Below are 17,011 nucleotides of genomic sequence, written 5' to 3' on the forward strand. Positions count from 1 at the left end.
GGTTTAAACCTTAATCTACATGAAGCCTTATGTTCAAAACCAGTTCGCAAGAGGGCACAGAAGTTCAACTGGAAGCCAAAAGTAATTACAATTTTAAAGATTCAACTTTACACAAAGTAGTAGACCACACTATTATAAATATTGAGATCAATTCATCCACTTTAATCTCAAAGTAAAACATGGGGAGTCAAGGACATGTGGGTTCAGATGAAAACTGGGAACAATTGCTGTGCAGGATCCATCAGGGTGTAACATTTAAATAACAGTGGATTTTGTATCATGTACATTTTTCATATTTTAATGAAAGAACAACCCAATGGTCTGCCTACAAACTCATCTAAACATCAATTTACAGTATTAATGTAGACCAATTCATAAAATAAAAAGATTCTGAACAGCTTTAGATCTGGTACGAAACGGTTGGAATAATATTGGTTGTTAAGATTGATAGTAAATAAATCAAATTGAATATCCATGACATATACACTGAACGCAACACTTTTGTTTTTGCTCCCATTTTTCATGAGATTAAAGGTGGGGTAGGTCAGTTTCAGAAACCGGCTCGAGATACACTTTTTGTTATATTCCATGGAATGCTCTTAACATCCCGATAGCGATGAATATCTTAAGTGCTTTGACGAAAAAAAAATTCATCTGTAGAAGCCGTAATACTGTAAAAAGTACAACCCGGCTAAACGGATTGGATGGCCTACCTGCCTGTCAGCCTTCCATCGGGGCACAAATTTATCTCGTGCCCTCATTGGTCATGTGTGTGTTGGAGGAGGGGCTCTATAAGGAAGTGGCAGATTTTCTCCGGTTGTGTATTTTCAAATTCTAGCGATCTCGAGCCGGTTTCTCAAACGTACCTACCCCACCTTTAACTCAAAGGTCTAAAACATTTTCTATATACACAAAATAACCATTTCTCTCATATTGTTCACAAATCTGAAAAAATCTGTGATAGTGAGCACTTCTCCTTTGCCGAGATAATGCATCCCACCTCACAGGTGTGGCATATCAAGATGCTGAGTAGACAGCATGATTATTGCACAGGTGTGCCTTAGGCTGGCCACAATAAAAGGCCACTCTGAAACGTGCATTTTTGCTTTATTGGGGTGGTCCGAAAACCAGTCAGTAACTGGGGTTAGGGTAATGTGAATCGGGTTGCCTGTGTTCGTCGTCCATAACATACGCCTGCCCATACCATGGCATAACCCCACCACAACCATGGGCCACTCGATTCACAACATTACCCTAACGGTTACCCTACCCCCCTCACACCAGATACTGACTGGTTTTCGTAGACCTGTGAGGTGGGATGGATTATCTCGGCAAAGGAGAAGTGCTCACTATCACAGATTTGTGAACAATATTTGAGAGAATGGTTATTTTGTGTATATAGAAAATGTTTTAGATCTTTCAGTTCATCTCATGGTACAATGGGAGCAAAAGTGTTGCGTTTATATTTTTGTTCAGTGTAAGTAACATCGAAAATATTACATATTATACATTATAGATACAGTTGAATTTATAATATTCCACTACGTTTCTGTTGTATTAACAAGGTCAATGCCGAACAATGTCAGTGTTGTAACACTCCTAAAGAGGGCATCAATGTTGAACCGAACACAGCTGCTGTCCACCAGGGGTCGTGTTCCCCAGCAGCAGCGTCAAGAAACAAACATGGCGGCGTCCAGTGTCTTCAGACCGGGCTTGTTCAACCACAAAGTTGCAATAGTAACGGGCGGCGGGACCGGGATCGGTAAAGCTATCTCTGAAGAGCTGCTGGAGCTCGGTGAGTGATGTGGGGTGCTTGGGGAACAGTGTTACTTTCATAGAGCTGAGATTCAGAAGTGAACAGCGACTGACTGACAACAAGAGCCAAGTGAACTTCGATACAGATACAAGAAGCCATGTAGGCTACTGAATTCTTCCAAATGTCACTCAGTTTAAAGACTGTAGATATAAAGGTTTGAACACTGTGCAGGCAAACTGGTTACAGCTTTCAAATGGAATTCTGAATGTTAAAAATGTATCAACATTCTATTAAATTAAATGCTTTATTGGCATGAATGAAACAGGGACAATATACCCACATCTAATTCCAATGTGATGGGGTATAAAGGCAGTAAAAAATACGAGTTTATAAATAAATGCCACTCACTTACTGGAGTTGCATTCAGTAAAATGGTGGTGGGTGTGTGGGTTAAAGTTTAGCTCCAAATAATCCATTAATGATTTCCAAGTTCTCTCAAAGTTAACACACCATGAAGAACTCAGAAACTCAAGGGATGTGTTTTGTTCATTTGAAAATAAATTCTAAATAAAATATATTGCATGTGAACTGACTATAAACTTTTTTACCAACACCCTCAAATACAATGTAGTAATGACATTCTAATAATGAAGACACACAATGAAATTTTGATTTATATGTATCTCAGTAATGTGACATGACTTTATAATGCAGTCTCTAGGAAAATACACTAATGCCATTTATAGATGTCAAAGATCTAATACTCATATAATGTTATTGATATATAACCCAGCCCTCAGTCAGTACTGTAATCCTAGTTTTTTAAGATGACTGTTGTCTTCAGGTTGCAATGTGGTCATCTCCAGTAGAAAGGTGGAGAGGTTGGAAGCAGCAGCTGAGGAGATGAGACAGAAGATCCCCGCCTCCAGCCCGGCGCGTGTCACTCCTCTGCAGTGTAACATCCGAAACGAAGATGAGGTGAGGAGGACCTGCACTCAACCTCAGGCTCACATTACTTCATGCTGTTGCTTTCAACAGCTGATTTTCTGTTTTCTTTTATGCCCAGGTGAAGGATCTTGTGTCGTCAGTGCTGAAGCGGTACGGTAGGATAGACTTCCTGGTGAACAATGGAGGAGGTCAGTTCAGCAGCCCGGCAGAACACATGTCGTCTAAAGGCTGGAAAGCTGTGATAGACACCAACCTGACAGGAACTTTCCACTGCTGCCAGCAGGGTAAAGATGCTAACACAGCCTCAGTGTGTGTCTGATAAGCTAACACAGCCTCAGTGTGTGTTGGATAAAGAGCTCAGTGTTACTTTTATGGTTCTGTCCACACAGTGTACGCCGCATGGATGAAACAGCATGGAGGGGTGATCGTCAACATCATAGCTGACATGTGGAAAGGCTTTCCGGGGATGGCGTAAGCAGCAGCACCGAACACCAACTTAATTCACACAATCGTTTCCATTTAGTTAAAACACAAAATCAATCAATGTTAATGAGTGCAATTCCAAATTGCAGTCAGCGCAATATTTGGTAAATACAAAATATGTGAACATTCTGAATGAAGCATTGTGGTGCTGCAGAGAAGTCCAGGCATTCAAACGCTATGATAAAAATCCTCGTTTGATAAAGATCCTCTTAAAATATCACACTATGTTCATTTTAATATATTTTACATTGATTCAGAAGATTAAAAGGCTCTATCAAAAGGTGATATGAAAATCTACATTTTCTGGCTCCTTCTACAGTGCAAAAAACAGAGTAATTAAGACATACAAATAAATAAAAATAATGCAAGAAGAAATAAAAATGAAATACTGCGAGGGAAACAAAGGTGCAAGTAAAATGCAGAAAGAAGTAAACTATATGCATGTAAAATAGATTAAGACAGAATAAAAACCAATGTAAAATGAAATACTGTACAGTGGAATACAATACTGCATATTGTAACGATATATAAGTTAACTGTAAACAGATGCATGAGAACTTTTCCTAAGTGATCATTTGAATGTTATTTCAAAATGACTAATTTCCTCATATATCTGAAATAAATTACAGTTAGTCAAACTAATTAGTTATTTCTTCTGTATTGTGAGTTCTTAATCCCAAGTCTTAAATTAAATTCATGATACCCTCAATTAGGTACTTTCCTTGCGTCTTAATCCCTCCCCCTGGGGCTGTATGATGCAAGAAAACCATGCGTGGAGAGGGAAAAAGAGAATGTTTAATAAGAAAATTAGGAGGATTTTGGTTCGTGTTATTGTTCAGATCTACAATAAACACAGATTTTGAACTATATGGTAAATCAGAAACAAAAAAACCGTTACATGGGATTGATGCATTTGACTGTAATGTATCATATCAGTCAGATCAGCTACAGCACTCCATCAATGAGGAAGGCTGCTCTTGTGTATCCTTGGCATCGATAATAATAATAATAATAATAATATATTGGATTTATATAGCGCTTTTATAGTACCCAAAGACGCTTTACAATATGAGGGGGGGGAGGGTAGATAGACTGGGGCAGGTAGACAGCAGACTAAGAAAAACAACAAAAACAACAAAACAAAACACAGTGGCAGTCAGGAGGAGGTCGAAAATGAGTGGGGGGGTGTTTTACGGATAGAGAGAGGTGAAAAGATGGGTTTTGAGGCGGGACTGGAACAGAGTGAGGGACTCGGACTCACGGAGGTCTTGGGGGAGGGAGTTCCAGAGCTTTGGGGCGGCCACAGAGAAGGCTCTGTCTCCAAAGCTCCGGAGATTGCCAATGGGGGTGGAAAGCAGGCCGGCCGAGGTGGATCTGAGGGTCCGGGGAGGATGGTAGGGGATGAGAAGGTCAGTGAGGTACGGGGGGGCCAGATGGTGGAGGGCTTTATAGGTAAGGACCAGGAGTTTGTAGTTGATGCGGTGAGTAACGGGAAGCCAGTGTAGTTCTTTGAGGACCGGGGTGATATGGTGCCATGATTTAGTGTGGGTGAGAAGTCTGGCGGCTGCGTTCTGAACACGCTGGAGTCTACTGAGGGAGGTGGAGCTGATGCCGTATAGGAGGGAGTTACAGTAGTCGAGGCGGGAGGAGATGAAGGCGTGAATGAGTCGCTCAGCTGCGGGGCGGGTAAGATAGGGACGGATTTTGGCAATGTTGCGGAGATGGAAAAATGAGATTTTGACAACTTGGCGGATGTGGGAGTCAAGGGAGAGGGTGGGATCGAATATAACCCCGAGGTTGCGTGCCTGGGATACTCAGAGATCTCTGCTTGCTCCTCAATCCTTGATTTCTTACCAGAACCACTCTGGTTCAACCAATAATCAAGGAGCAAGACTTTGTATGATGTACTTACTGAATCTCTCCTCTCACTTACAGCCACACAGGGGCAGCGAGGGCAGCAGTGGACAACCTGACAAAGAGTCTGGCCATCGAGTGGGCAGCTTCAGGAGTCAGGGTCAACTCTGTCGCACCGGTAAGTACAGATCACGAGGAAACACAGGATAAGTGATGAAGGTGTTTAGTTTGTAGTTTAAAAAGCTGTGCTTTTCTCTGTTTGCAGGGCACAATCTTTTCCAAAACTGCAATGGAAAACTACAAGGATCTTGGACCAAGTCTCTTTAAGATGTCTGTTCCATTTAGCCCCGCAAAAAGGCTAGGGGTACCAGAAGAGGTATAACCATCATTCTGCCTTCCAGCTTTAAAATAAACATTACATGTCATTTGTTAGATGCTTTTATCCAAAGAGACTTACATACATTCAGTACTGTGGACAATCCCCACAGGAACAATTTGGGGTGAAGTGTCTTGCCCAGGGACACAACAACATGCTGACTGCAGTGGGACTCGAACTTGCTATCCCCTGATTCCAAGTCCAGCACACTACCCACTGAGCCACAAACTAAACTATCAGAAATCCTTTATTTGTTCCAAAGCGGACACATTTAAAGTGTTACAACAGCAAAGGGGCAGTGTATATTGAAAGCAAAAATAATAAAAGTAGGCTAACCATGCTGCGAATGGATCTGGCCCTTCCTACATCCAGGACATGGTTAAACTGTACACCCCAGCACGTGCACTTCGCTCTGCATCAGCCAAACAGCTCGCTGCACCCGCACTGCGAGGGGGACCCAAGTTCCCATCAGCAGAAACACGTGGGTTTGCTATCCTGGCTCCTAAATGGTGGAATGAGCTCCCCATTGACATCAGGACAGCAGAAAGCTTACACACCTTCTGGCGCAGACTGAAAACTCATCTCTTTCGACTCCACTTCGAGCGATAGAATGACTAACAAAGAATTACTAACAAAGCACGTATATACTAATAAAGGACTGGCTTATCTAAAGCCAGTTGAGTGGCACTTGAACTGATTGGCTCTTTGAAACCTGATGTTCTTATATGATTCTGTTTTCTTCAAGGTTGTGTCTTCCTGGTCGAATGCACTTATTGTAAGTCGCTTTGGATAAAAGCGTCAGCTAAATGCAATGTAATGTAATGCTAACAGATTAAAGAAAAGTCTTGGCTATATCTAATGTTTTTTTGTACTTGTTTCTTTGTTCAGATCTCATCAGCAGTCTGCTTCCTGCTCTCTCCTGGGGCCTCCTACATCTCTGGAGACACTCTGAGGGTTGATGCAGGACAGAGTCTGTACCACTCCATGTGGGAGATACCGAGTACGTATCAACACTACGGTTTATACTTCATACCACACAGCACACTATTTTGTGTTCTAAATTATTGTCTTTTTTTGTTTCTTTCTCCAGACCACAGTGCATGGCCTGAAGCTCCAGAGGGGGAGAACCAGGAGGCTCTGAAGGAACTGCTCAACCCCAAAAGCAAGCTCTAATTGTCTGAGCCCAATGTATAAACATACCACCATGGACAGAGAGCTGATGGGTACCACAAGCAATGGGAAGAAACAAGACACCATAGTTGCCCGGGACTAAGATAGTGTGATTTATTATAACAAATTCTGTACATAATTGTATTTAATAATAGATATACAAGTGTCTGATTGTTTTTATGGTAATGAGTTGTGACAGAGCACCATATAAAAAAAAATCAGTGCCTTTGTAAGTTGGTAATTAACGGTGCTATTTCACAAAATTGCATTATTAGCAAATGGAGACAAAAGACAGAAACAACGATGGAAAATTACAATGTTTTAAATATATGTACTGAGGCTGCTCGTCTTTGATATAGTTATGAAATACAGACTTTATATGTAAATGTAACATGTTTCCTTTATTTGTCCAATATTTAAGGGAAAACTGAAAATTAAACATTGTACTGTAAAATAAATAAAATATTTGAATCATATAAAGTGTTTATTTAGACCAAAACATTTCCCTTTATAGTTGAATTGGATAGAAAGTAAAATAATAATGTATATTAGAAATACAGTATTTGTTTTTCCAATGACAAAACAGCTTGTCTTACAATTTATTAGATATTACAACAATAATTAAAGGTATTGCTCTACTTCTGCAAGACGCTTTGTTTTTTGGTCCAGCGTGCTTTGCTGTAATATTGGCGTTAAACCACTTGTCTTTAGATTAGTAACAATTAATCCAGGAGCTGTTCATTAGACATTACGTTTTAGTCAGTGTATATTTTATTAACATTTTCTGAGGGATTCCTTTTTTCTTAGATATAGATAGATATTTTTGGTTCACTCTCCAACACAGTAGGTGGCGGTAATGTACTGTATCCCTGGTGTCTACCTGCGATAAAATGCTGAAGAAGAAGAACACTTAGTCCTGCTACAGAGGTCACAACAAACCACTCAGGTACAGTGTTATGCTTTTTAATTAATATGTTACATTTCTGAAGCATCTTTTGTTGCTCTTTCACTGTGGCTGACAACGGTATATTAACATAAATGAAGCTGTAGATAATGCCTCATAGAGCAAATGCTGCAATTGTATGGATGTAGCTAGACAAGTTAGCTGACGTTAGCACGTTAGCTAACGAATTGCTAGCTGGTGAAACGCTGTGTACTTTCATTAAACAACGCTTTTTTCCCTATTCATTATGTATACATCTTTGCTTTAGTAAGACACGTAACTTGTATGACACTTTGTATAAAGAAAGCTAGTCATGAATAAAGTAGGGCATGTTTCAAATGTTCAATAACGCTTAACATCATTGAGCTTTGACTGGTTCAGTGTTTGCAGGTGCTGCGACCAGATTGTTTATTGATTATTTACGAACAGTAAACATTCAACAACATTTAAATCACTGCCAGAGATTGCTCCACAGCTAGTTTACATCCATTATTTCAAAGTTTAAAACATCAACATTACATAATGATAATGATTGCCTAAACCGAGTGTTATAAAGTTTGATTTATATGCCAATTTGCGTCCTGAGAATCTTAGAAAAGCTTAAACAGGTATTGAGCCAGTGTAATGTAGACAAGTATAAGACAATAGAAAACAGCCAATCACATCAACCTCCATATTGAATGGCACTAAATAGTGTATAACCTGAGACCAGTTATATGCTTATACAATGAGCATAACATAAATCGTTCGTCTTTACAAACAAACATTTTAATGCTATTTAAACATGGTTGAAACCTGGTCCCACATTTACATTTCTAGACGTAAACAGACATGGAAACCAAAGAGTTAGCAGTTTTCACTTCTACATGAGCGGAAACATGTTTGAGCCTGTTTTAAACACATATTGTGGATCATTGACATATTGTGTGTCCTGTAAGGCTTGTTTCTGACAACACATTTCTAAAATAAAAGTAAATAATAATATGATGAGAGGTTCAAGTTATCTATGGGTGATTACATATTAACATGTATCTGTTTTCAGAATGGGAGGTGACCACGGGCACAACAAGCTGGTCCTGCCAGACTGGCGGCAGTGGAAGGTAGAGGGGACCCCACTGGAGATCGTACAGAGGAGGCTGGCATCCAGGGGCCTCAAGGATCCATGGGCACGGTCAGTGTTTCTACCAAAAGTAAATATAGCTGTCTCCCATTTAATGAATCTGATTACTGACTATCTTTTCTTTAACTGTCCCTGTAGCAATGAGGCTTGGAGATACACTGGGGGCTTCGCTCGTCCTGTCACTCTGCCTGAAGTGCTTCTGAAAGGATTCAAGTGGGGCTTTGCGGCCTTCGCTGTTGCTCTGGCTGTAGAGTACACCTTCTTCCCACCAAAGAAGGGCGGACACTAACGCTCAACCCCAGAGTCTAATAATCTGTATTTTCTGTTCATTAAATGTTTTCTGATCACCCATGGCTTCCCTTATTCTTCCTATTCACCCTGTTCCATCTGTAAACCAAAACCAATTTAACATACAGTACATTTTTATTTGAACGTGCACATATAGAATGACTAGTCCTGCTTTCTCTTCCTGCTCAGCTTCCAAAAGATTAGTTTAAAAAAAGTTACTGTCAGGATTACAAAAACCAGCACTACAGTAGCCAGTAGTGCTATGACATCCAGGCAGTAGTACTGGATCCAGTTGAGGCCATGGACGGCAGCTTTAAGATGTTTTGCCCCTTTGTTCCGCATCACATATTCTGTCCAGTACACAGAGAGGTCGAGTGGGTCGACCAGCCGGTCTTTATGGAGATCAGACAGCTTCTGCACGTTCTCTTTATACCTGGATAAAAACAGATTCATGGCAGGAGTTGAAGAATACAACATGGAGGCAAAGTTATCAAAGCACATTCCAAACCAATTTTTTTAAAGCGACCCTATTGGGCTCAGTTTCATGTGTCATATCTATTGTGACATGTTTACATGCTTTATTGTTTAAAAGGTGTTGTATTGGCACCAGCCAATAGAAGCACGAGTGTGACGGAATGATTTCACTGTTAGGGAAGTAAATAATGGACTACAATTGAGGCAGGGGGGGAGTGTTTGGAAGAGAAACTCCCTCTGGAGGAAACGTTACATGCACAAACCTATTAGCACACTACAGGAAAGGGAAAACCCAGAAAAATATACTAGGGCCTCTTTAAGGAGCTTAAGCGTCCCCTCACCTGGTGTCGTTGATGACCTCATTCAGTCCTTGCAGAAGGATCTCTGTAGTTATGTCAAAAATATCCAGCACGAGTCCGGCTCCTCTGCTCGCCAACCTCTGCGCATTGTCAGGCTGGTCCCCCCCAAGTGGCACCATCACCATGGGAACAGCGTGACACAGTCCCTCGAACAGACCATGTGAGCCTGCGTGTGTGATGAAGGCCCGCACTCCAGGATGCGCTAACACACAGATGTTGGATCTTTTAAGTTATGTTATACATCATTGGGAAGTTTTCAGTTGCGGGCTTCACATTTCAGGATGTGTTGCAGTGGATTTACCCACCTAGCAGGTCATTCTGAGGAGCCCACTTCATGAACTTCACGTTTTCTGGAACATTATCAGGAACCGGCCCAGTGTATCTCCATACGACCTATCAAAAATAATGCATTGCTCTTTGAAGATAGTTTGGTTTGAATTGCATTTACGTATATGTTTACATATATGTTCCTGTACCTTCTGTGGAATCTGTCTGAAGGCTTCCAGGAAGACGGAAGTTCTCTCCTCAGGCAGATCTGACACCATGGTGCCCAGAGTGAACACTACAAACCCATGTTCTCCGTCTAATAACCAGGACTCCAAATCCTGCAACACACACACACACACACACACACACACACACACACACACACACACACACACACACACACACACACACACACACACACACACACACACACACACACACACACACACACACACACACACACACACACACACACACACACACACACACACACACACACACACACACACACACACACAGATGCCAGGGTCAGTGAGAGTTTTTTGCTATATTATATTCTTTTCAGAATGTTTATTTAAGTCCAAATCAATTTTCAAGAAGGTGTCTCAATAGAATATGAAACAATTTAAAATCTACAGTTAATTATTGGATCAGACACACAGGCCTTACCTCAGGCAGAGGATTCCTCACATGGCAGTTAATTCCGCCAACTAGTACCATATTAGGCATGAGTGGCCGTGGGAACTCTAGCGTGAAATCAAGCCTGTTTAAACACAGTATTTACATATTTATGTAAATAATAAATCTAAAATGTTTTATAGTTTAGTTTGATTCAGTAGCATGGGACAAAAGAAACACTAAAACAATCATTTAACAAATTACTTAGATCCTTTCCTTAAGTAAAGGTAGAAATACTATGGTCTTCAAATCCCCCATTACATGTAAAAGTTCTGAATTGAAATGTCATTTAGGTAGAAGTACTATCGGCTATAAATAAAGTACTCAGTATGCAGAATTGCTCTTTTTTTACAGTATTATCCTATTATAGAATATTATATCATCCAGTTTTATTACTAACAAATACATGTAAGAGCATTTTAAAACAGTAGTTTGTTGATATGGAGCCAATTTCAGCTACTTAAAATACCGGGTAGATTGGTAATACAGTACTCCATCATATCAGCATATAATGTGTATTTATATGTAAAAGAACTTGGAATATGTGGAATATTTGTCTTTTAAATGTAGAAAAGTAGAAGTATAAAGAAGCAGAAATTAGAAATACTCATTCACGTGCAATTTAGTCGAAACAGTACTTGTGTATGGCACTATGTTGGTAAATAAACTCTGTTACATTCCACCACTGGTAAAGTCCATCTGCAGTTGATGAGTATTATTTTCCAAAATGTCAATAAATAACCTTTGTACATGTTACCTCAGCAGCCAGATAGCCGATTCTGACAGTATTTCAGCCACGCCCACCTCCTCCCCCAGGAACTGATAGGCTAAACTGTCAAAGTGCCAGTACATCAGTCTGCAAAGCAGCGGCTCCAGGAAAGCCACCTGTAGTTCAGAGACATCAAACAGCAACTAGAAAATGCATTTCCTGCTGAAAATGCGTGTGAATGCTGTAAACTGTTAAAATGTGTGGCTGAATTTAGCTGAAAATGCAGAAAAAGATGAATATGTTATTAGTTGAATGGTCTCTGTAGCTGCTTTTAGCTACAAAAACCAAGTAAGTGTGTTGCTGAACTTAGCGGAGAAATGCAGAAAAGTGAAATGATTTGAATCAAATTGTTACAGCTCAAATGCATTGCAATGACTTTGTTGAAAACTTGAAAGTGATATGTTAAACTGGAAGAGTAGGAAAAACAGTGAAGAAGCTTAATATTTAAAAGAAAAGGTTTAAAAAAGAACAACATGTATAGCCTCAATGTCCTGAAATAGCTGAATAATGTAATAGTTGAATGGTTTATAGCTGAAAGTAGGCTGAAGGAGTTAAATATTAAATGTAAGTAGTAGTGAATGAATGTGTATTAAGAAGAGAAAAGAAAGTAAAAATGCTTTGTAAAGCATCAGAATATTGTAACTGCAAACTTTTGAACTAAAACCATACGTCACCAATAATGTATAAAATATGTGGAACATGTTGAAGTCAGTATGAAGTCTCCATCAAACAGAAAAGAATAGGCTGAGTCTTTAAACTCCAGTCTTTTTGTTTGTGTTTGAGGTGACTGCACATGCTGTAGCACAGCATTCACACTAATACACCAGTTAACAGAGTAAGGCATAGGTGCTTGGCATAAGAATTAAATTACAGTAGTGAAAGTTACATTTTAACAGTGCTGAAACCAAAGTCATGATGACTTGGTAGGAAGACAGGAAGACGTATAGTGGCATGATAATAGAGGCAAGTTATACCATGGCAACATCTCAAATACACCTGAATATTTCTGTAGAATTATAGAGAAAGGGAAAGAAATGAGAGCTATAAAGAGGTATTCATTTGCTCACTAAGGTGTTGATAGTCCTCTCCTTGAAGTTCATTTTATCCGTGTTTTTTGTAAAGAAGCGTGGCACATATGAGGGAGGGGATGGGCAGCCTGCAGACTTCATATCCATGGAACATGGAATTCCTCTCAGCAAGTTTATTGTGGGGAGACCTGCAAGTGATGACTGGTGAGAAACTGTGCAGACATTTGAGAGCAAATAATATAGGGGTTGCAGAACTCACCCAATTTCCGAGCTATAAGAGAGCCTGTGGGCACCATGGGGTCTGTTAGGACGGCATCGAAGTTCTGCAGAGAGACACGGTCCGAAAAATAGACTACAGGGTAAAAGGCAATCTCTAAAACCTTAATAATTGTGTTTATTTAGTGCTTTCTCAGCAGATGTTTCGACTTATGATTGTAAAATAACACGTTGCAGGACCCTGAGACAGAAGAAATGAAATGGAATTTGGCCACCTTCTACAGCAGGGGTGGGGAACCTCCGGCCCCCGGGCCGTATACGGCCCGCGAGACAATTTGGTACGGCCCTCGAGGTAATTTATAAACACACGCAAAAAAGAAAAACAATCTAGAAATCTAGACCGCAAAAAAATTAAACAAGCGAGTGCCTGTTTTTCCTGGCCACGGTCAGGGTCCATGAACACAACACGAGCCTAACGTGTCATCACGTGGTATATGTCTCGTCTGACAGGGGTGCAGTTCTGACGGAGAGCACCAGAACGTGGCTCGGCACTTCAGATAAGGAGCCGTTCACATGCCGCAGTTTTTGCGTGGCTGTGTCTTTAGTTGAAAGCCCAGTGGCGATCTGTTCATCTGTCATACTGATCATACAGTCAATAGCTTTGTTGTTATTAGCATCTGGTTAGCTAGCTATGCTAACGAATATAAGAAGCTTTTTCTACAACCAGTGAGGTAAAGGCACATCTTTATATGATCATTATAGTTATAAAAAAATAAGAGAATAAAGTAAACGGGTATAAAATACTATATGACAGTAAAAAAAAGTTGTTATTAATAAACAAGAATACAGTTTGAAAGGGGAGTGATTTGTAAAATATCCATAAAGAAAAAGTAAATATGCTTACATTTCTGTTTCATATGGGTGTTGAGAGATTATCCATAGATCTCTTAATGTTGCTCTCAAAGTGCATCAGATTGATGCTTTTAACTTCAAAATTTAAAAAAAAATCTTCCCGGGAGGAGGTTAGGTCCCCCCCCCCCCCCCCACACTTAAATCATGTCCACATGGATAGGAAACTAAATACATTTGCACATCTTTCTGTTTTGGTGGTCATGCCACAACCGTGCACGTGCATGCATACGTGAGTCATGGTAAAATATCTGGATTAAGAGGTTGCTTTTTCTTTGCACAGCATGAAAGAAAGAAGAAATAAATGGGCTGTGATTTTAGTTTTTTTAAGCAGAGGTCAATAATTTGTACGGCCCTCGGAGGATGTTGAAAACATTTAAATGGCCCTTGAGAGGAAAAAGGTTCCCCACCCCTGTTCTACAGTATATGCACTATTAAACACTCACACACATAATACAAAATGTCATACTTAAATGTTAAAAGTACATACTTGTTACCAGGGGCGGACTGGGACTACAAATCAGCCCGGGACTCTCGACCGGCCCACTTCGGTACCGCCGGCCCACGCGGTGCCGCAAGTAAATACCGCTAGTAAATTGTCGACGGGGGGGGGGGTGCTAGTGACTTACCGCAGAGGTAGACATTAAGGGTAACATTGACTTGTATTATCACTGGCCCCACCATTGTAACCACTGGCCCGGAGCATTCGTCCAAAAACAAATCGACTAATAATGAAGAAAATTAACACATTTGTTGCAATAGTAATTTATGCACTAACTACATTACTACTTGTACTACAACATTTGAATCATCAGTTCTTCCTCATTTTCCTCAATTGTTCATATTTGGTTTATTAAAATAATGATATTGTGGTCATTGTTAAAAAATGTCTGCTATTATTATGAGATTATTATTTGTAATGCACTTTCTGCCTTCCTGTCATTAGGAGTTAGACATGTAATGGCTATAGATTAGATCCTTCATTATCCTAAACTGCTGGGACATTTCGCCAATACCTTTATATTGTCTACTCTTCACTTACTGGTCAGCATAGGTCGGCATTGATGTACAGAGCCGACAGAAGACCTTGTTTATATGGGCATCATATGGAGAGGTGCAGCAGTGACGCGTCCTGAAACCAGGAAGTAAGCTGCTGGTTCCCTCGACAAGGGTTTTGGAAAATAGCTGGAAATAAGGTCTGTGGAAAACAAACCTGTTTGATAAATGCACGTTTTGTTCAGCCGGATAATCTCCACATGTCTACCCTACTTTTATAATTTTCGAATCATAAATCTAATCGATAGATTATAAAAGGGTTTTAGGACGCGTCACTGCACCACTAGAAGCCAACTCCATCGATCAAGCTGAAACTTTCTCTCCCTCTTCTTCTCATGATCCCTGTCACTCTCCTTTAACTCCTCCGGTGACTTTCTTTTATTTGAAGATTGTTTTTTGCCCGGCGCTTGGCCGGTTACCGCTGGTATTAAAAACATTTTGGCGAAATAGTAAAGGAGCGCGCTGCCGCTCACGGGAGCCTGCTCGCGCTGCGCTCCGCAGCAAACAGCAGTTTGCTTTTCACCCAACAACGACAACCGACTCACGGAACGCTATGTTGTAGCGTTGATAAACAAACCAATTTAACTAAATTGCTAGTCAAAATACCAATACCACAGGACAATATTTTTAAAGCAATATTTTTAGTGGCCCGAGCGGGCAAGTGGAAAGTACGTTATGCTGGCCCGGGGCGTCTAAATAGTGCTTCCGGGCCAGCGGGCCATTTAATATCGAGCCCTGCCGGTTACCGGGCGGCCCACATCGTCCGACCGGCCCACTTCAGTACCGGCCCATCGGGACGTTCGGGACGAATCCCGATGGGCCGGTACTGAAGTGGCCCAGTCCGCCCCTGCTTGTTACACTCATGCATGATTTCTACAGAAAATGTCATATTTGTCTAACCCTAAGCCTAACCCTTTTGAAATATTTCCATTTGATGCATTAAACCAGAAGTTCATGAACTTTGTTTGCCTATGACGCCACTAAAAACAGATTCTGGTTGTCATTTTTTTGTTTTCAACCTCTGTACTTCCACTCACCTGCCGTGCCAGATGTGAGATGACACTTGCATTGAACAGTAGGCTCTCTGCTGTGGTGTGGATGAAGCCCGTAATTCTCTGGATTTGCGAAAATCGCGTCGCCACCTTCTCCGTGAAAGGCTGTGCTGATTTTTTCATCACGTCTATGTGTGAAGACATGACATAATCAATGTGAGCCCGGTCATAAGGAACAGGATAGGTCAAGGTATCGTAGTGTTTTCCTGGACCCATCCGAATGCTGACCTCTGGTATCACCACGGTGACCCGGTGTCCACGGCGACCCATTTCTTGGGCAATGGCCTTTATACCCACCCAGTGACTCCCATCCATGGGTACCACCAGCAAATTGCCCAAGTAACCGGAAGAAGCATTGTCCCTTGCAGGAATGTTGCTGGTTGCTGCAGCCTTTTCTGTCTTGAGCTTCTCTGGTATGGAGTTTTCTGGCACGGTCTTATCTACAGCACCACTTACTTGCATATCCACGTTTAGAAGCAGGAACAAAAACACTGCAGATTTCCACATTGTTCTCTCTTCTGTGTCTGCAGCTCACTGAATCCAACAAGAAGGAAAAGGTGAGGCAATGTAAGTAAACAATGGACATAAACCCCCCCAACACTTTCTCTTTGAAGCCTTCACCGCCCTCAGGCTCCTGTGGAAATTCCTCTGTGACTGAGCCGAGTTGTGTGCGTTCAAAGTCCTCCCTTTAACAAGAGAGCCAATTGCAGTCACCGCCCTCAGGCTCCTGTGGAAATTCCTCTGTGACTGAGCCGAGTTGTGTGCGTTCAAAGTCCTCCCTTTAAAGGAATGGTATGCTCATGACACTCATTTTTAAATAATTATCATCCGATAAAACAGACCAGTCTCTGCCAGTCTCTTTTTTTTTTTTTTTAATCCGATGACATTATCAGTGATTTTAAACTGATTATATACCGAAATAACATCAATACTGTGGGCGCCGCCATTTTCCGGACGTGACGTAAACCATGCGTTTGGTTTTCGAAGACACGTTGATCTCCATGTTATTTACTGTAGTTTCTCTCTTCAAATATGCCTCACTGTATCGCGAAATATTGCCACAATTCTGATAGGAACAATCCACGGAATGCTCGGTTCCATCTGTTGCCAAAAGGTAAGCGTAAGAAGTACATTCGGAGGCAGTGGCTAGCGAAATGTGGCCGGCCCGAACCGAGAGATTCACAGGCTCATGTATGCAGCGAACATTTCAAATTTCCGGACGACTACTCTGAGAGTATGATAAAACATAACATGGGATTTATGGA

General features: G+C 41.0%; 3 protein-coding genes across 4 annotated transcripts; 2 read left to right on the plus strand and 1 right to left on the minus strand.

Moving 5' to 3' along the window:
* The first annotated feature begins 1,614 nt into the window (after window positions 1–1,614).
* On the plus strand, window positions 1,615–6,978 carry pecr (peroxisomal trans-2-enoyl-CoA reductase). The gene is made up of 8 exons (XM_034104434.2): window positions 1,615–1,795; window positions 2,601–2,734; window positions 2,823–2,988; window positions 3,094–3,175; window positions 5,123–5,219; window positions 5,307–5,417; window positions 6,306–6,417; window positions 6,508–6,978. The coding sequence occupies exons 1-8, from the start codon at window positions 1,615–1,617 to the stop codon at window positions 6,588–6,590; spliced, it is 966 nt and encodes a 321-aa protein (XP_033960325.2). The 3' UTR covers window positions 6,591–6,978.
* A 445-nt stretch (window positions 6,979–7,423) lies between these two features.
* Window positions 7,424–8,999, plus strand: ndufb3 (NADH:ubiquinone oxidoreductase subunit B3). Its single transcript, XM_034104436.2, has 3 exons — window positions 7,424–7,533; window positions 8,573–8,701; window positions 8,789–8,999. The coding sequence occupies exons 2-3, from the start codon at window positions 8,574–8,576 to the stop codon at window positions 8,937–8,939; spliced, it is 279 nt and encodes a 92-aa protein (XP_033960327.1). The 5' UTR covers window positions 7,424–7,533; window position 8,573; the 3' UTR covers window positions 8,940–8,999.
* An 83-nt stretch (window positions 9,000–9,082) lies between these two features.
* Window positions 9,083–16,417, minus strand: LOC117462277 (UDP-glucuronosyltransferase 1A1-like). 2 transcript variants are annotated; one of them, XM_034104433.2, is made up of 10 exons: window positions 15,975–16,054; window positions 15,732–15,874; window positions 12,773–12,836; window positions 12,553–12,701; window positions 11,474–11,601; window positions 10,708–10,801; window positions 10,248–10,376; window positions 10,077–10,164; window positions 9,754–9,973; window positions 9,083–9,371 (listed from the first exon to the last, which is right to left on the minus strand). In XM_034104433.2, exons 2-10 carry the CDS (start codon window positions 15,867–15,869, stop codon window positions 9,101–9,103), a joined length of 1,281 nt encoding a protein of 426 aa, XP_033960324.1. In that variant the 5' UTR covers window positions 15,870–15,874; window positions 15,975–16,054; the 3' UTR covers window positions 9,083–9,100. The 2 variants fall into 2 exon arrangements, with proteins under 2 accessions (XP_033960324.1, XP_033960323.1); XM_034104432.2 differs by having other exon boundaries at window positions 15,732–16,417.
* Between the last annotated feature and the right edge of the window lie 594 nt (window positions 16,418–17,011).

This window comes from Pseudochaenichthys georgianus, chromosome 17 (genome assembly GCF_902827115.2).
Source record: "Pseudochaenichthys georgianus chromosome 17, fPseGeo1.2, whole genome shotgun sequence".
Lineage (NCBI taxonomy): Eukaryota > Metazoa > Chordata > Actinopteri > Perciformes > Channichthyidae > Pseudochaenichthys > Pseudochaenichthys georgianus.